The sequence below is a fragment of the Prionailurus viverrinus genome, chromosome D2, assembly GCF_022837055.1.
Source record: "Prionailurus viverrinus isolate Anna chromosome D2, UM_Priviv_1.0, whole genome shotgun sequence".
In the NCBI taxonomy this organism is placed as follows: domain Eukaryota; kingdom Metazoa; phylum Chordata; class Mammalia; order Carnivora; family Felidae; genus Prionailurus; species Prionailurus viverrinus.
This window is the reverse complement of record NC_062571.1, coordinates 17,890,688-17,909,799: the sequence shown is the minus strand read 5'-3', so window position 1 is coordinate 17,909,799 and position 19,112 is coordinate 17,890,688. Positions and strand designations below refer to the sequence as shown.

The 19,112-nt window shown below is 53.3% G+C and overlaps 1 protein-coding gene across 1 annotated transcript in view; it reads left to right on the top strand.

The window, feature by feature from the left end:
• Nucleotides 1-19,112, top strand: part of GALNT2 (polypeptide N-acetylgalactosaminyltransferase 2) — a 192,217-nt gene that overhangs the window by 149,970 nt on the left and 23,135 nt on the right. The window contains exons 4-10 of the mRNA XM_047824969.1: nt 4,450-4,548; nt 5,302-5,369; nt 5,588-5,653; nt 9,415-9,536; nt 11,987-12,074; nt 15,683-15,770; nt 16,374-16,477. Coding sequence (XP_047680925.1) covers nt 4,450-4,548; nt 5,302-5,369; nt 5,588-5,653; nt 9,415-9,536; nt 11,987-12,074; nt 15,683-15,770; nt 16,374-16,477 — 635 coding nt within the window. The remainder of the gene's footprint in view (nt 1-4,449; nt 4,549-5,301; nt 5,370-5,587; nt 5,654-9,414; nt 9,537-11,986; nt 12,075-15,682; nt 15,771-16,373; nt 16,478-19,112) is intronic.

Sequence of the window (19,112 nt, the reverse complement as noted above, 5' to 3'; positions counted from 1 at the left end):
GGCTCCAGGCTCTGAGCTGTCAGCACAGAGCCCAACACGGGGCTTGAACTCACGGACCGTGAGTTCATGACCTGAGCCGAAGTCGGACGCTTAACCGTCCAAGCCACCCAGGCGCCCCAACTTTGCTTTATTCTTTTAAAGGGTATACATATCCCATCTCCTCCATGATAGACACCCGTCTTTATGCTAACATCGAATAATGCTTAATTACTACTTTAATTGCTACATTAACTACTCATCGATCAAGTTGCTCGGTATTTTCCTTACAAAATCTGAGTCGAACAGACGTTTCAGGGAGATGGAACTTACTCACCCAGTGTGTCTTCATTCCCGTGACCCTCCCTTTGGCCATCATGCCCATCTCAGAATAAGCGTGACCTTGCTCTGCACCTTGTAGAGGTTCTAGAACTCTCTCTCTTACCGAAGCCTGTTTTTCCATCCCCCTACCATTCTATCCACCGCACTTTTCGTGGAGACCTGAGAACCCTTCTCCCACCGAGTGACCACACTGTCCTCCCATAGACCATCGTGTGTGCTTGTCTGTCCCATGCCCATCACATCGGCCTCAACTCCAAGTTACTAGAGAAAACTCCACGCCGAGCTCCCCGCACCGATGACACAGCCACCAAACACCTGTTATTAACCCTGCATTACAAGTAGTGACCTTTCCCCTTTTCGGAGGTTTTTTTTTTTTTCCATAGGTTTTTATTCGATTCTCCCAACAACCATGCAAGATTACGAGGGCCATCTTCACAGATGACACAGTCAGTGACCAAGGTTACCGCAGGCCCTTTGCAGAAATACGAGGTCAGCTGGGTGACAGCAGTGGTGTGCTGGGGGCGGCGTAGAAAACATCCCTTATTATTTGTCCGCACTATTACCCAGAGCCCCTAGCGTCCCAGTGCATTTGGTTCTTTGAGCAACTTTGTGACCAGCCCCAAATAGGACACCTGCATCAGAGACGAGTCTGTCCCCGAGACAAATCCCCTCTTCCCCCTGAAGGGCTCAGGAGCACGTTGTCATTGAGATGGGCCATTTTTCTCGTTTCCAGCCAGTCACGAGTTCAGATCCTGATAGCCATGTGGTCTCAGAGAAGTATGAAACCGAATTAAGCATTTAAAAAAAACCCAAACACAACTTCTGTCTCCAGTTGTTCACGTGTCCGTTTGACCAGACAGGAAGTTACCAGAATGACCAGGTTAGTAGCAGACCCGTGGAGACTCCGGCGAGCTCCAGGCCTCGGCGCCTGACCCAGAGCCCCGTGTCGTGTCCTCGGCCTCGCACCGCTTCCAGCTCGCATCAGCTGGAGGCCAGGACTGGCCGCACACTCTTCCTGCGCTGACTTGAAGTAATCTGCAGTTTGTATCCCTTTCCCAAAGAACGCTCAAGTATGAACGTGCCCCCGGCCGCCAGCTCCCCTGGTGATCTTCGAAATCGGGCCGCCTTTCGCTGGCTCCGGAGTAGTGAAGACTGCTTGGCAAGGATGGAACTCTAAATGCAAGATTGATTCCGTTTCTATTTAAAGAAATTCTTCACTCCCTGCCACCCGTCCCCCCCCCCCCCCCCACTTCTCTTGGCTCAGCGTGAGGAGTTTGGATCTGAATTCATCCACATGCATACACACATCCACTCTGAACTCATGGTGGGGAGGGGGGTAAGATATTTCTCCGTTTTTGCTTGTTAGCCCTCTGCCTTGAAAAATGGGATACCTGGGGGTGCCTGGGTGGCTCAGCCGGTTAAGCGTCCGACCCTTGATTTCGACTCAGGTCCTGATCTCACAGTTCAAGAGCTTGAGCCCCATTGCCGGGCTCTGCGTTGCCAGTGTGGAACCGGCTTGGGATTCTCTCTCTCTCTCTCTCCCTCTCTCTCCCTCTCTCTCTCTCTCTCTCTCTCTCTCTCTTTCAAAAATAAATGAATAAATAAAATAACCTTTAAAAAAAATAACGGGATGCCTTTTAAATTTCCTGACTGCCAAATCCTGGCAAAACGTGGTGCCTTATGGACACGTAGAAGAGTTTTAATAAAATAATGTGCCTGCAGCAGCCCTTTTGGGTCCTGAAACACGTGAGACTTCCCAGCGCTCACGGAGAATGAGGCTCCCGCGGAGAACAGCAAACTGGGAGAATAGGACGTGATCGGATTGGTTAAGTGGACTGTGATTTGGGCATGAAAAATGCTTCCCAGTTTTAATCCTCGCGTGGCCGCGTCGCCCGCTCCGTAAGTCAGGGCGCAACCTGCTTAGCTCAGCACCTCACGCTGTGTTAGGTGGGACCTCACTGGAGAGGGTATTACCCTCCTAACGCGAGTTCTTGCTCATTGGCATTACGGATGGAGTTCTGGGGAACAGCACTCGTCGGTAATTTGTTTACAGCTGAACCTGGCATCCACCAGTTGGCTTCCTTCCTTCCTTCATCCAACAATTAGCTAATTCTTGAAATGGAAAGAAAAGGAAAAACAACAAAACCAGCCTGTCTATCTACTTGTCATTAAGGACTTAGCTGTCGGGAGCCGTAACGAGGTCCGCTATTAATTCCAGAATGCATTTCCCGTCCCTCCCCCCCCCCCCCCCCCAAAACACATGACCGGTATATTATGCGGCGTCCTCGTGAGCAATTAAAATCAGGCTATCCAGATAAACCAAAATAAACAAAGGAAGCCCATTTTGCGATTCTGGACCTCATCGCTTTTTAATTGCACCGCTTTTCTGCTCCTTTGCCAAATTTGCTTCTCTGAGGTCGTCTTTCCCAGTCATGGAAATTTAGTGTGAAGGCTTCAGTCCTTCACTGCTTACACGCTTTCAGCCGTGGCTGGGCACCAGAGATTTTTTGTTTGTTTGTTTGTTTCTAACCCGACTCCCTTTCCCACTGATTGGCCATTTCAGATAGACCCCTTTTATTCTGGAAGCCCATCGCTCAACAGCTGGGGTAGCCTCCGTGAAGAGCTGACAGGGAAAAACAGGGTTTGTCAAGTGCACTGGCCTCACGGAAGGTTGTGCAGCTATCGCAGAGGCCGGGGTGGAGGGACCGCGTTGGGGGCCACCTGACAGGTTCCTACCCTCGTGCAGGCTCATGGCACAACTGTTGCACCCTTCGGGCCTGGGGTGTTAACACGGCTGGTCAAAGAGCACCTGGGTGGCTCAGTCGGTTGAGCGTCCGACGGCAGCTCAGGTCGTGGTCTTGCAGTTCGTGCGTTCGAGCCCCGTATCGGGTTGACTGCCGTCAACCTGTCAGCACGGAGCCCGCTTCCGATCCTCTGTCCCCCGCCCCCCACCCTCTGTCTGCGCCTCCCCCGCTTGCACGCTTCCACACACAAAAAAGATGTTGAGAACTGTTTCCGTTTCCCTCAGGGCAAAGATGCTCTCCCGTCTTCCCAGCCTTTTTTCCCAAGCGGGTTATCAGTGGTCCCATCGTTTTGGTAACTGCCCGAATGTTGCCGGCGGTCCTGACAGGCTGTGAGCCCACCCCAGATGTATTGCTCTCTCTCTCTGGAACCATCACCTTTATGCTGGCGTGTTCTGTGCTCTCCAAGTCCGTGGAGCCTGCCCTGAAGGGACGGTCCCTGAAGACGGCTTCTGCTGAGCCGGGCTCTACCTTGATGGGCCGTTTCTGCCTCTAGCGTATGATACGTTAGCATCTTCGACCTAGAGCTGCCGGGGTCCCGTTTTTTTCACACAGCCGTCCTGTGTCCTTGCGGCCTTGTGTCTGTCTGTGGAGGCCAGACTCGAGACGTGACTTGTTTCGATCTGCCCGGAGCTTATCTGTGGTCCCTGTGACCACATCGCCCGTGAGAGCGGCCGGGCTCAGGTTCCCACGGGCCCGCCCCTCGCCCCGCCCCAGCCTGCACCACTCCCGCCCACCTTGTTGGGACACAGGCTGCATTTCCCGTCCCCACCCCCCCCAAACACAGGGTGACAGGTGTGTGTCCCTGCTGCCCTTGGCGGGGGTGGGGTGGGGGGCGTGGGGAGACGGCCGAGCAGTCAGGGGGACAGAGCCGGGTTCCAGATACAGCTTTGCCGAGAACCACAGAGGCCCCACGTGCTTGCCGGAAAGATGAGAAAAGAACGTCGACTCGCAGTCGGTTCCACCCCTCGGAAATAACCACTGTGAATTGTGAAAAGCACATCTCTAGAGGTGTATCTGCATGTGGGAAGAAATGGGACTTCCCTGTTTTAAAACACGCTTTTTTTTTTTTTTCCCTCTCTCCGCGTTAGAAAGATGTTCTCAATATGTTACTTTTCGCCGAAATCCTCTGGTAACGCGTAACTCCGGTTGTGTTTCTCTGTTTCCTTATGTCCTGTTGTCACTTTCCCTCAGAATAGGCCAGCCCCTCCTGCAGACAGCAGGTCCAGCCGAGAACGCCCATCCCGGCGGGTCTTCGGGCTCGTGCCCTCCAGGGCCTCTCCGAGGCTGGTCCAGGTGCGTTCAGAGGACGATGTCTCTCTTCCCTCAGATGTCAGCGGAAGCAGTGGAGGGTGGACCTGCCAGCCACCAGCGTGGTGATCACGTTCCACAACGAAGCCAGGTCGGCCTTGCTGAGGACAGTGGTCAGGTAAGGGCAGGGGAGGCCACCCAGTACCCACCTGCTGCACCGTACGGGCGGTGGTCCCCAGCAGGGCTGCTGGAGCCGGCTCGCATCCCCGGCGTGCCAGGCCAGAGCTGTCTGCTGGGGGTTCAGACGGGTCACCTGACTCCAGCACAAGGAGCGGCTGATTGATGGCTTCTCCAGCCAAGGATTGGGACCGTCGCAGGAGAATCCCCCACCCCAAGTGGTACCCCTACAAGGCCTCCAAACTTTGTCTTTCTTTTTTTTCTTTTTTTTTTAACGTTTATTTATTTATTTATTTATTTATTTTTAAAATTTTTTTTTCAACGTTTTTTATTTATTTTGGGGACAGAGAGAGACAGAGCATGAACGGGGGAGGGGCAGAGAGAGAGGGAGACACAGAATCGGAAACAGGCTCCAGGCTCCGAGCCATCAGCCCAGAGCCTGACGCGGGGCTCGAACTCCTGGACCGCGAGATCGTGACCTGGCCGGAGTCGGACGCTTAACTGACTGCGCCACCCAGGCGCCCCAAACGTTTATTTATTTTTGAGAGAGAGAGAGAGAGAGCACAAGCAGGGGAAGAGCAGAGAGAGAGGGAGACACAGAACCCGAGGCAGGCACCGGGCTCTGAGCTCCCAGCACAGAGCCCGACACGGGGCTCGAACTCACGAACCGTGAGATCATGACCTGAGCCGACGTCAGATGCTTCACCGACCGAGCCACCCAGGCGCCCCAACCTTTGTCTTTCTGTTTCCTCAGCGTGCTTAAGAAAAGCCCACCCCACCTCATAAAAGAGATCATCTTGGTGGATGACTACAGCAATGACCGTAAGTACCAAGACGGATTCCTGCCCCTTGCCTGGCCCTTCTCCTGGGGGCCGGCCTTCCTTAGTGCCCGAAAAGGTCAGAAATCTGGGCTGTGTAAAGAAACAGGTGCCTCTTTGATGCCCCCGGAGATCCGCCCACCGATGACTGGGAATCACAATACTTGAATACAGAGCCCTTGCAAACGAGGTTCCAAATTCTCTGCTTCTCTCTTTCCCTAGCTGAGGACGGGGCTCTCTTGGGGAAAATTGAGAAGGTGCGGGTTCTCAGAAATGATCGGCGAGAAGGTAAGACTCTTTTTCTTTTTCTTTTTTTTTTTTTTTAAACTCTTTTTCTTAATTCAATTACCAAGACGGTTGAATTCCGACTTTTCCTGAGCCCGAAATGTTTCAGCTAAAAGAACAATTAACTTTCTAGTCTTCGTGTGTGTGTGTGTGTGTGTGTGTGTGTGTGTGTGTGTGTGTCTCTCTCTCTCTCTCTCTCTCTCTCTCTGTCTCTACGGGAGCCTCTTGGGAGCCTCTCCCAGCAAAGCCGAGGGAGGACATTCAAAGCTTAATTGAAATTGTTTGTATACTAGGGCAGGAGTTCAAATTACATTTTTATTTATGTATTTAGAAAATTGGCGTCTCTCTTCCCTTTACGACCCAGGAAGTCTTATCAGTCCCTGGAGTACCAGAGTTTAGAAGGAAAACAAAGATTTAGCAATGAGAAGTTTGGTGACGCCAGGCTCCCGGCATCTGATAAAATAATGGATTCAAGTTTGACAGCCTGCTGAAGGTGAACCATCCCAAAAAGGAAGATGTTGCTGCAATTACATGCTTATTGGATTTTGCAAAGGCCAGCCGCAAAACCTGCGGTCAGTCTTGTCTGCCGGAACTGGGCTTATCGAGCCCACTTTATTGGCAGTTAGGAGAGAGACTCCAAAGGGTGGAGGTGGGGGGGGGGGGTGGAGTATTACTTTGAAGCGTCCGGAAAGGAAGCTAAAACCACAACGCAATTAACATCCAGTGTATCGATGCTGTTTGAAGGGCTTGGTGGCTGGATTCTAGGCTCCTCCATGGTCCAGAGGAAGACGGCACAGCTTTAAAACATGCCATCTTAGTTATTTGAGGATGACTCCGCTGATCCTGGAGTGGTGATTGTATTCTCTGATCAGTGTATATACTCTTCCTTCCGGTTCCCTTGCAGCCCGGTCAGAGCCAATCCGGGCAGCTTTTCTTAGCAGGAATTTCATCAGCGATAAAGTGATTGAGCCTATTAGGACAGTGCCATCAGCACCATGTTTTAACCAACCAAGATCATCGTTCCTCGGGTTCAAGATACGTAAACAGTGGCATCAGCCCTGCCCTTGGGAAGCTCTATTTGCTGGGCTCGCATCTATCTCCCAAGCTTAGAATAAGCCAAAACCTTGAGGTCAAACCGAAATCTTGCATTACATGTGCCCCCAGACAAACTGCATGATAACTTTTTGAACTGAAACCCAAAGTGCCTGCTAGCACAAGGAGAAAAAAAAAAAAAAGAAAGAAAGAAAGAAAGAAAGAAAAAAAAAGAAGAAGAGGAAGAAAAGAAAGAAATTATTTTTCATGGTGGCATTTTATAACTGACAGATCACTTGCTGGCCTTGTCAGAGTTTAACCTTAGACATCAGTGCCTCTGAGTGCTTTAAGTTAGGATGTTCACTTGGGTGAGAACGTGAGCTGATGCTTTGTTCTGGAAAGGGAGGGGGAGGGGCCGCTGTGGGAAGACAGAGTGCGGGAAGGAAACCTGTAAGCAAATGAAGCCGGTGGTACTGAGTGAGAAAAAGCACACACGGGAATGTATGTGTGCGCTTGGGTGTCCGTGTGTGCGTGTATGTCTCCCATGTACTTGAACATCTATACAGGTGCTTCGTAATGCTACTAGATGTTAGAGAAAATCAGTTGCGTGAAACATTATGGCAGCGAAGGAACGGCCTTCAGTTTGTTTAGCGGGGGTTTTAATGTGCCAGTGACTTCATCTGGCTGCTTATTAGAATCGGCTGGGGAGGGGCGCCTGGGTGGTGCAGTCGGTTAAGCGTCCGACTTCAGCCAGGTCACGATCTCGCGGTCCGTGAGTTCGAGCCCCGCGTCGGGCTCTGGGCTGATGGCTCAGAGCCTGGAGCCTGTTTCCGATTCTGTGTCTCCTTCTCTCTCTGCCCCTCCCCTGTTCATGCTCTGTCTCTCTCTGTCCCAAAAATAAATAAACGTTGAAAAAAAAAAGAATCGGCTGGGGAGCCTCAAAGATGACCCAGCCCTTCTAACTTGGTGGGAGCCCTGTGCCAAACTGTGTGTCCCGTGGTGGTTACCGGCTGAAATCTCAGTTCTCTCTGCCTTCTGATTGTTTCTTTTCATGGACTCCGCGGGGTCTCCCTTGTGCCTGAAGTTCAGGAGTCAGCCGAGGATTTATGAGGAGGTTATCTCCAGATTTGGGACGAACGAACCTCCTTTCCGGGATCTCCATCTTTCAGTTTCTAGCCCCTCTCAAAACCCTGAACTCTGTGCTCTGACACCTCCAGCCAAAAAGGCTGTGTCGCAGCGGGTCGTGGCGTAACCTCAGGAGAAAAACCACACACCCCTGGGCTTCACTCCCTGTGATTTTTCTCCTTTCAGGGATTGAATCCCCTCCAGTTTCTGCCTGCTTCTCACTGCTGTCTGGCCCTTTCCGATTCTTGCTTTTTCTCTTTTGGTCAGAGTTTATAACTCTTCTCTGAGCAAGAGCTTGTCTAATACAAGCTAAGACTCTCGACTTTGCAATTACCAGAATTAGAAGCCTTTATCTTTTTTCCCCCTCCCATAGCATGCAGATCTAGAAGAATCATTGAAAACCCATTTTGACTACTCTGTATAAAGGAACTTGAAAACGCTGTCCTCACGGGTCGTGAATAGTCACATCATCTTCATATACAGCTGTGCCCCCTCATCCACAGGAATACGTTCTAAGACCCCCCCAGTGGACGCCTAAAACCACAGATAGTAAGGGACCCTGAATAAACTTTTTCCCTATACGTGCGTATCTCCAGCAAGGTGTAAGTTATAAATTAGGCAGAGTAAGAGATAAACCATAATAACTAATAATAAAATAGAACATTTATAACTATACTGTATAAAAGTTACATGAGTGTGGTCTCTCTCTCTCAAAATATCTTATCGTTCCGTCCTCACCCTTCTTGTGATGATGTGAGGTGATAAAATGCCCCCATGATAAGATGAAGGGAGGGGGATGACACAGACTTGTGACATAACGTTAGGCTACTGCTGACCTTCTGATGATATGTCAGAAGGAGGATCCCCTGGCTTCCGGACCTCAGTTGACCACAGGTACCTGAAATTGCGAAATGCACAACCACGGGTAATCATGACAGGGGATACTGCGGAAAGCCCGGCGTGCACAGCAAAAGCCATTTACGACCGTGTCATCCAGTGACAGAGATACGACTTGTGATAAGACTTGGTGTGATAGTAAAGGATCCATATTATGAACAGACCACAGTACGTAACCTGTGGAAATTTGACCTGTCGTGGAACTAATTTTCTGTAAAAGCCGGTCAGCCGGGATTTGCCACCGATGTTCTTTGGCTGTGGTAGGTCTCGGACAGGCAAAGATATTTGCAGCACCCTTAGCCATTAAAATCGGTACCACCAGCGCCTGAAGGTGTCCGAGTAACACCTCCCTTGCCCCAGTTAAGGAGAAAACTGTTGCTGCGTTAGAAGAAGGTAGTCGGAAAAGTTGCACGTTTCAGTTGCTTGATAAAGGAGACTTCAGGTTCTTAAGGGCCTGACTCAGAGGGCAGTCGTTCTAAGAAAGTTGCCTTCCTCGTCCTCCGATGAACTTAGGAACGGAGATCCTGACAGAAGCCTGTCTCAGTAACCACGGGGCAGGATCGATCCTGCCCCCCAACTCTGTACTAGACTGTGCCCGGCAAGAGGGCCACAGAGCCGTGGGGGGCGGCGGGGGGATGTCAGTGCTGTATGTGCTGTTTTGTTGCCTTTCTCTCAGATACTCTGATGCGCTTTTGAAATCACTTCCGCAGGCCTGATGCGCTCACGGGTCCGGGGGGCCGATGCGGCCCAGGCCAAGGTCCTGACGTTCCTGGACAGCCACTGTGAATGCAACGAGCACTGGCTGGAGCCCCTCCTGGAGAGGGTGGCTGAGGTGAGGCCCGGGGCTCGTGCTGGGCTCCTCCCGCGTGCTGGAAAGAGCGGGGGGAACATGCCTCTGGCACAACCTCTCCAAGAGTATTCCGTTCACTGTAGGAATCTTATCACTGGAGAGAAAATCACTTTGATGAGTCGGAGGCGAGGAGCGGCGGAGGCTGGCGAGAGCCTGATCAGTTTCCCACGGTCCCTTTCCTCTTAGGAGGGTCTGCCTTCTCTCTGAGCTCAGGAGGGGCTGAGCGCTGAGGACAGCGCCCGGCGTCCAGCAAGTGCACTCGGAGCGGCTGATGCCATCGCTGCCTCCAGAGGGCCGGGAGGGCAGGCTGGCCACCTCCAGCCATGCTGCTCGCCGACGAGCCCAGCCTGCCGGCTCGTGGCGGAACAGGGTGCCCATGAGCACACAGTTGACCGTTAGAGGCTGTCAGGGAGCCCCGGGGCGCAATTTGTGTACCTCTGTCGCTAGAAACGTCATCGCTGGTATTACCTTCGGCCTTTTGTCATTTCGCTTGCCTTCTGCTTGCTTTCCTGACTTTTCTTTTCTCCGTACTGAGAAAGGGTTTCTTTGGGGTGATAAAGCGAACCTAACGGAAGTACTGGAGAAATCGGAAACGAACAAGTGAGGCCTTTTACGAGTCACGCGTGACACGGGTGGCTGAGGGACACTGAATCATGAAATACTCAATAACCACAAGCTACCAGCGATGATGATGTTATGACGGTATTGATGATCTTGACTCCATGTCCCAGTTATTAGTGATACTACGATATTCGGGACTGTTCACCGAACGCTAACTATGTGTTAGATAAATTACATATTGACCCCGTCTGCCCCACGAGGAACCTGGGGGTTAACGTGTTTAATAACACATCCAAAATTCATGCAGGAGACACAGCCAGGGTTGCAAAGCAGTTTCTGCTGCATCCCCTCTCACTGAGCCCTCTCACACCTATACACGCACCTAGCCGAGAGAAGAACCCTCTGGAATCCCGTCCTCTCCAGGCCCGTTCTCACACAACCAGACTCCTCCCTGGTCGCAGAGGACACGGCCACAGCCAAGATATTAGCGTGTGTGGAGACCACAGGCTTCTGCCATCAAACTGTCAGAATTCTTTCAAATACTCTCTCCTCAAGTAAGGACAGAAGGAGTGGAAAATTGCAACTCTCACCAATTCCAGTCCTATCAGAAGAGGTCAAGGGGCGCCTGGGGGGCTCAACCAGTTGAGCGTTTGACTCTGGATTTCGGCTCGGGTCGCGATCTCACGGTTTGTGGGTTCGAGCCTCGTGTTGAGCTCTGCGCTGACAGTTCGGAGCCTGCTTGGGATTCTCTCTCTCTCCTTCTCGCTCTGCCCCTCTCTTGCTCACGCTCTCTCTCTCTCTCTCTCAAAATAAACTTAAAAAAAAAAAAAAGAAGTCAAAACAAAAGAAGTGGACTGAGAAGGAGAGCAAATTATGCTATTTGGTGCCCATCCCCAGGTCCGGACCGAGCCAGGCAAGGGAAGACTTGATTCTCCCAGGCACGGGGTTTTGTGTCCCGTAAACTCACTCCTGGGTGATGTCAGAACTTTATACTGTTCTTTTACGTGTTCCTCTGATGTATTAGGCTCTTAGCTCTGCTGATTCTGTTACCAATTTGTTTTTCGAAGTCTTTCCTCTGGTTAACACGGGTTCTGTAAATGGCTGGAGGACAGCACTTCCTCTTCCGTTAACTAGCCGCGTGGGGCAGCGCCTCTCCCCAGCATCAAGCATCTCGTTTGAAAGAGGGCAGGAAGGTTAAAAGGCCTTATGTTCACAAACTCTTACCAGAATAATAACCGCGGCGTAAAGAAATGCCTCCATCTAAGGGAAAAAATGTTCTTGTTTGATAGAAATCACAGGTAAGACCTGCGTAGAGTCTGGAATTCTCTAGCCGAGTTGGCTTCCGTTCTGCCGGAATAATACTTGGTAACTCTGCTCATGCCCTAGCGTTGCCGTGTGGGTGTCTCGGCCAGGAGTCCACTCCCAAGGCCGCGGCTCACAGTTCTGATGTTTCAGTGCAGCTGAGCTTAGATTCTCTCAGGATGAAAGCAGCCCCGTGGTCGGCATTTTGACATTAGGGAAAACGGAAGAGCGCGCTGGGGACCCTGGCGCGGTCCCTGCCTCCAGCCGGGGCAGCAAACGCCTGAGGCACCCCGTGCCCACGGCTGCCTCCTCTCAGGGAGTGATTCTCTCTCCCCGCTCACCCTCGACCTTGCTCGGCACAGAATAGGGCCCGTCCACGGGACGGCTGAGGGCAGGGCGCGCGCGTTGGATGGGGGGGCCCCAAGGTCCCCTGGAGCACAGCGTGGTTAGCGATGGCAGGCGGTGGGTTTCACTGAAACTGTCTGCCACGAATGCCTGCCTTTTGTGGGGTGGGATCCTTTGTTTTGTTTGTGATGCCTACTCCTGTCTTTTGTTCATTTGTGTTTCAGGACAGGACTCGGGTCGTGTCCCCCATCATCGACGTCATCAATATGGACAACTTTCAGTACGTGGGGGCATCCGCTGACCTGAAAGGCGGTAAGCGCGGCTCCTGGTCCCCCCCCCCCCCCCCCCCCCGCCTCGCTCTTGCTGTCTGTGTGGTGTCTGATCGCCGCTCCTTCTCAGCGTCTCGAGTGACAGTGACAGCAGCTTTCACGCTGCCGGTGCACGTACCGCGAGCAAAGGGTGTCTTTGTGCTCGACAAGTGGGATCTCCTAAAGAGAGCGAAAAATAGCCTTATTTCCCTTAGAGGACTTCCTGTGTTTCCTGTTCTTCTCTTATCTCGCTGGCCTTCTGTGGCTGTTATGACATGTGTGGCTCAGTACACACGACTGGTGTCATTTTTAATCGGAAGATTAAGCCTTCCCAGGTCGGAGTCTGGGATGAGGATCCGCCAGAGCCGACAGGCCATGTGCGGTGAGCGTCAGAGCTCAGTATCGGGCCTGGCTTTGCCTCCCCTGTGACGCCAGCTCCTCTGACAGCGACAGCCTGCCTCCCCCTGGTGGCAGAGCCATCCAGGTCACCTGCCCTGCCGCCCGGGTCACCTGGGTCATCCCCAATTCCCGCTGACCACCCAAGCCCACTCATCACCAAGTCCTGCTGATTTTACCCCTCTGCGTGGCTTGGTTGCAGGTCCCCCCCCTACACAACCCACCCCCCCCCCCCAGCCGACCATTCACATCCTGCTTCACTTTCGGGTCACCTCGAGTGTAAGTGGCCAGCCACACCAGCTTCCTGTTGATCCTCGTAGCCTCTGGATGTGTTCTGTCACACCCAGCCCCCTTGGGGCCCCGTTGGTGACTTTTCTCGTGCTCTTCACGTTCCCAGAAATTATCACAGGCCCCAGAGAACCCCTGTGCGACTATACCGTGCTGGCTGCATGTATCGGCATTTGCTGGGTTAGAAATTCAAGCCGAGAACTTGTTAAAACACGAGGCGATGCAAATATACATCCAGTTGTCCATCAGAGTGCTGATCTCGTACGTCCTACAGCTTCTGGAAAGCTCCATCATGGGCTTTTGAAAGAGTGAGCCTGAAAGAGGCACTTACATAAGGTCTCATGTAAATATAAACGTGGTTTTGACATGGCAGACCCCCAGAAGGGTCTGTGGACCCCCGCGGGCTCCTGGGCCTTGCCTGGGGACCCGCCGGGCTCATGCAGGGCTCCATGGTGCTGATGGCAGCGTAGGGATCACACTGGCCCCTCAAAGGGACTGGTCATGTGACACGCGGCTCTTACTAGTGTCCTTCTGTCCCTGGGACTGTGGGGTGGGGGTGGGGCAGGGGGTGGCTGGTGACACAGGGCTCTGCCACCGCCCGGTCATAAACGCTCTGTGCTCTGAACCTCGGCCGGTTGGCGGTCACGCCTCTTGGAGCCCGGCTGAGAGCCAGGAGGTCAGCTGAGACCGCTCAAAGCAGCTGAAAGAGACGTCAGAGCCTGTGCCTTCTGCCTGTGTAATGTCTTCGCTCTTGACCCTTCCCACCTACGGTCCACGAAGTCTTTTCTACCTGCCCAGCGGCACCCCAGTTGCTCTGTGTGAACCTAGAGGTCGCTTTGCCCATCTTCCAACACCTTGGGTGGATGCCAGGACGGACTGTTGCAGACAGACACGGGAGCCACTGATGGCCTGCCACGGAGAAAAGAAGACCGTGAAACTCTCAAACCGGGCGCAGCCTCAGGAAACAGAATGCCGGGGCGGTCCGGGCGACTCCGGCTCTTGGCCCCACCTGCCAGCTGACCTCTGCTCCTCCGCGTGCCCGTCTGAGAAGCGGGGTGCTAGTGTCGTGGGCAGCGAAAGGATGAGCCTCGCCGGCACGAGGTCCGTGATGTGGCCAGGCAGGTCCCCCGTCCCGAGCCATCGGCAGCGGGGCCGTCGCCGTGGGAGGGCTCTACGCGCATCAGGAGACACGGAGTTCAAAAACGATTCTCCGCAAACGGCGAGACGGTTTGGCCGCTTTAAAGGGGACAGATCCTTAGTTACCAAGAAAGCGCCGGTCTTCAGAATGTCTTCGTCCCCGAGGACTTGCAAGAGCTGAGATTTGATGGGCTCTCTTGCTCCCAGAGCAGCTTCCTGTGTGAGAGCCAGTGCAGGGACCCAGATGCTCTGCAGGGCGGGGCTCAGGCCTCCTGCCGGGGTCGGAAGAAGAAGAGCCTGCAGGTTTACTCCAGGAGCCCTTTAGGGGGGAAAAAAAATCCAAGGACGGCACTTTTAGCACGTTCTCAAAACCTAACATAGTTTGTCTGTTTGGACCAAATTAATAAAATAAGAATGAACATTCGCAAGCAGCGGGCGGTGTTAAAGTCACCTGGCCCGCTGGGGCGTCTGCGTTGTCTGCTGATCACACAGGCAGGACGTTTGTCGTTTCCCTGGTTGAGGCAGGCCTCAGGGAGCGCTGGGCTCTTCGGGAAAGCCAGTGTGGTGCCTGCCTCAGTTTCCTCCCTGGGCTCCCGTCTCTGCCGCCTGGCCCCCCCAGCCACTCGCCTCTTCTTTGCTAGCCTGTGGCACTCGGCGGTACCAGCGGGGGGGCCTTTGTGGTCCCATGCCTCTGGAGGGGCCATCTGGCGTGCCATGCTAGCCCAGGAGACCCCCAGCTCACGCCTCCCACCCTGCCCTGTTCAGGCTACAGACGTGGGGGCTGGCGGGACAGCCAGACCTTGACCTCAGAGCACCCTGAAGAGAGATCCGAACCTAGGCCTTGCACGGTCCCTGCTGGCCCAGGCCCCATGGCACAGAGCTGAAGGACAGATGGCCCTGGAGTCATTAGGTTCAGCTGCCAGACCCTTGGAAATGCAGTATCGTGAGCCCCCTGTCACCAAGAAGTGGTCTCCTCGTGCATCTCTGGAGCATCAGCGGGTGGGGTGTGCGGGCACCCACGGCTCGGTGCGGGGTGCCTTCTGAGTAAGGGCGAGACACGGCAATACAAACATCAGAAACCACGGGCAGGTACCGGGCCTGCGCTCGGCTGTCCCAAGCAGCCTGTGGCTTCTAGAAGTGACGTGGGACGGCGGCCGTTATTTCTCAGAAATTGCAGCTTGCTGCCCGCTGCGCTGGCAGCCAAAGGAAGTATTTGGCTCATTTTCGCCAAAAAGTGGTCCCTCTGCCCCCACCCCCACCCCAATACGGTTTGGTTGCAGCCAGGAGACGCTGAGAGGATCCCAGGTTGCAGGCCCAGGGACCCTGTCATCTTGTCCCCTCCCCTGGGTTCTTCTTTTGCCCCAGGACAGTGTTGGAGGCCCGGTGGCAGATTTGACTTTGTCCCTCTTTTTTCTCTCGCCTCCCTACAGCCCTCGGGTGTGCAGGGTGTCTCCACACGGACCCCCCTTCTCTCCCTGGGTCCGTTACCCTCAGGCATTTTCATCCTAGGAAAGCCTGACCCGCGTTTTCTGTTCAGAGGGAGCCTCTCCAGCATGTGCCTTCCCTGCCGGTCTCCCGCCCAGGTCCCCCGGGCGCCCTCTCCCTCCTGCTGTGGCCTTCGTGGTCACGCTCTTTTCTTGTTTTTTTTTTTTTTTTTTGCTGTGTGTGGTTTCATTGAGTCCAGTCCAAACATCAAATACAAATACGTCTAAGCCGTGAGGGACGGAGGGGCAGGAGCACAGTTCGTTCTTATCGGTGCCTTGTGTTTTGTGTCTTCTCTGTGGCCGGCAGGTTTTGACTGGAACTTGGTATTCAAATGGGATTACATGACGCCCGAGCAGAGAAGATCCCGCCAGGGGAACCCGGTCGCCCCCATAAAGTAAGTGCCGGGCACCCTTTGGGGTGCCCCTCACAGGTGAGACCCCAGGCCCCGTGTTTTCTAGACACTCAGTTAAGCTCTTCCTCTTCCTGCCGGCACTTGACATTGAGTTCTCAGGGCATCTACTGGGAAGGAAGTAGGGGCTCAGTTAACTGCCTCTCAGGCTGACCAGGAGACACAGAGGTGATGGGTCGCATCTAACGTGAGGAACCAGCTCCAGGATAAGGGCAGCTGATATTACTGGGTCGCTTGCAGAATCTCCTGAGAGCTCATACGTATCGTTCTTTGTAATCTTCTAAGGAAACGGAGGCACGGAAAGGCCACCTGTCAGTGAGTGCCCCCGGCTTCAGTGGTCACTCTCTCGTAGGGGACCGGGTCCGGCCCCTTGCGCTGTGGGAGCGTCTGAGCAGGGCAGGTGGGAAGCATTTGAAGTCAGCAGCGGAAAAACCGCGACAGCATCCTGAGCCCCGACTGGGGAACGGTGGCTGTGGCTTCGTTTTTAAGCTCACCTTATAGACCTGACCTTGGCGGTAGAATGCAGGAGCGCTGTCCTTGACCTTTGACCTCTCCCTCTCTTCCCTTCCACCCTCTCTGCCTTTTCAGAACCCCTATGATTGCTGGAGGGCTGTTCGTGATGGACAAGCTCTATTTTGAAGAGCTGGGGAAGTACGACATGATGATGGACGTGTGGGGAGGAGAGAACCTGGGTACGTGTGAGCCTGCGTCTTGGCTCTCCGAGCCTGGTGAAGCCGTGGCCTTCCGCCCAGCAAGGGCGCCCGACTGAAAAGCGGAAGCTTGGAAGAGGCTGTTAGGCAAGAGCTTGTGGTATACAGGCGGCCAGTTGGCAACCAGCTATAAAGACGTTAGTCACCGTTCATCAGACCCCGTCCGTCCCCGAATAAGTATCGATAACCTACCTTTCTCTCTTCAGGGTGTCTTGGGTTGGGCGTTAAAATCCGTCGCCCTAAGTTGGAATGAGGGATGCTAGAAGGCAGACACTGTCTTTGAAGGAAAATGCAAACTTTTCAATGTCGTGTGGACCCAAGGGTTTGGAAAGCGAGCTTAACAAACACGGGGAAGCACTTCAGGCTGTAGGATTTGCTTTCAGCCGTGTAGAGTGGAAAGTGAGTCCGGGCCAGCCTCGTGGGGTTGACCGTAGTCCCGGAAATCAGACGGCGTGAAGAGGCCTTGGCATTTAATCCCTCCTTGACTACTTTGTGAACGGTTCTCATTTAGTTTGATTTTTTTGTTCGTTTGTTTTTACTAACCCGTGCTAATCGTTTGTCCTCAGGTTTAGTGAAATTTTATTTTATTTTTTAACGTTTATTTTGGAGAGACAGAGAGGACAGAGTTTGAGCAGGGGAGGGGCAGAGAGAGAGGGAGACACAGAATCCGAGGCAGGCTCCGGGCTCCGAGCCGTCAGCAGAGAGCCCGACGCGGGGCTCGAACTCACAAACCGCGAGATCATGACCTGAGCCGAAGTCGGACGCTGAACCGACTGAGCCACCCCGGCGCCCAATTCTATACAATGAAATTTTATAGACTTTGGTCTGGGTTAGTACCTGCACCGTACTTACTGAATTCAGATGAAAAGATTTCTTGTTTTGTTTGATTTTTGCTCGGTTGGTTTTGTTTTTTGTCGTTGTCGTCGTCGTTTTTTGCTGGGGGTCCTGAACTGATTGTCCTCAGCTATTGACGCTGTTCGGTACCATCCGCCCTTGGGTGGGCAAACCCTGGGAGAAAGCAGGGCAGGGACAAAGGAGAGGACAAATGATGTCACCGTCAGTTTTAGGAGTTTTTGCCCGTAACAGAAACTTTGACATTTTTTGTTAGTTAAGAAGAAAAAAGCTCGCCGCGCCTGTTTTATTTCTCTGACTTTATGATGTTAAAGTTAGTGATAGCGTCTCCTCTGTGGAGATTTGTCTGCCTCGGTTTGATGTTGAAAGCTTCTTCGGGCTCAGTAACAACACTGGGACAAAGGACCATGAGTCAAACTCCTTTTGGTTGTTTTTTTAATGACACGGTGACAGGTAGGGAGGACTTGTATGAAAGTCGTTTGAGCACGAAAGGCTTCAGAAGAATGATTAACCTTCTGAAGAGAATTCCGCGTCACCCTCGGTCCCCAGACATCTCCTGATGGGCTTCGTGGAAATCTGGCCAGCCGGGACCACCCAGTAGGACAGGGCATCACTTGGGTGACCGTGGTTTTCAAAAGGTGTGCTGTCGGCTGAAAGCATGGATTAGGCCGATGATGTGGCAGCCAGCCTTTGTGTCACAGAAGAGTGTCGATATAAATACCAAAGGGGACATTTCACCAGAGACCTGAGGGAGGGGAGGCCGTTTTCTTAAATGCCCTGGAGTTTTTGTTGGTTTGGTTTTTGTATTTATGTAGCTGTGCCATGTGTGAGGTCCCGCAGAAGGGCTCGAGGGGCCTCGGTGGGGGTGGGGCCGGACAGGGAGGAAGGGGCTGGAACAGTCCCTGCGTGGGTGCCGTCTGGCATTGTCCCTTCCCTTGCCCGGCTCCGTAAAGGCGCTCTCGAGGAGTCTCCCACTGGCTCTGGAGGGTGAACAGGCGTAGGGCTTCAGCAAGAGAAGTCCCCAATCTGAGTCTGTTTGACACCTCTCTGACTTCTTTTCTGAGCGCCGGGTGGGTGTGGACGTGTGTCGGGAGAGGTGGGGTGCTCCGAGTGACACCCAAGGCCACCTCGAGGTGCACCCCCCCCCCAAAACCACTGCACCTTCCGCTTTTCCTAGCTGGCAACGTAAGTCTAACGTAAGCAATGAAAAAGAAAGACGGAGAACCTGGTCCCCGGCCCCCGTGAGACGTAGGCGTTAGGCTCCTTGGACACGTGAGTTGTCCTCTGTGCCGTGTCCCCACAGCATTAGCCAGATGCTGACTGCTTCCGGTGCATCATCTCATTTTGTGCTTGCTTTCTTTTTTCTTCGGTTGAGGTGTAGTTAGGCACGGCGCCACGGTTTCGTTAGTTTCGGGTGCGCAACCTAGAGATTTTCGCCAGCGCTGTGCGTCTCGTCTCATGCTTTCTTGAAGGACCAAGGTCCTGCCCGAGACCTCACGGCCGGTTGTTAGCAGAGCCGAGAAGCAAACAAGTGGCCTGATCCAAAAGCCACCAAGTTATCCTGCGTAATCGTTCCCAAGTTGTAGCGTCCCCGAGTTCAAGTGCAATCAGAGTTGAACGTAATCGTACTTCTGTGTGGCCAGGTCTCTGAACGGATCCCTTCCTGGTTTAACACGCGCCCTCCACGGAAGCCACGGGGCCTTCCTAGCCCCCAGATGGAATGTTCCAGTTAGGCAAGCGTATATTTAAATTTTTATTCTCCTGA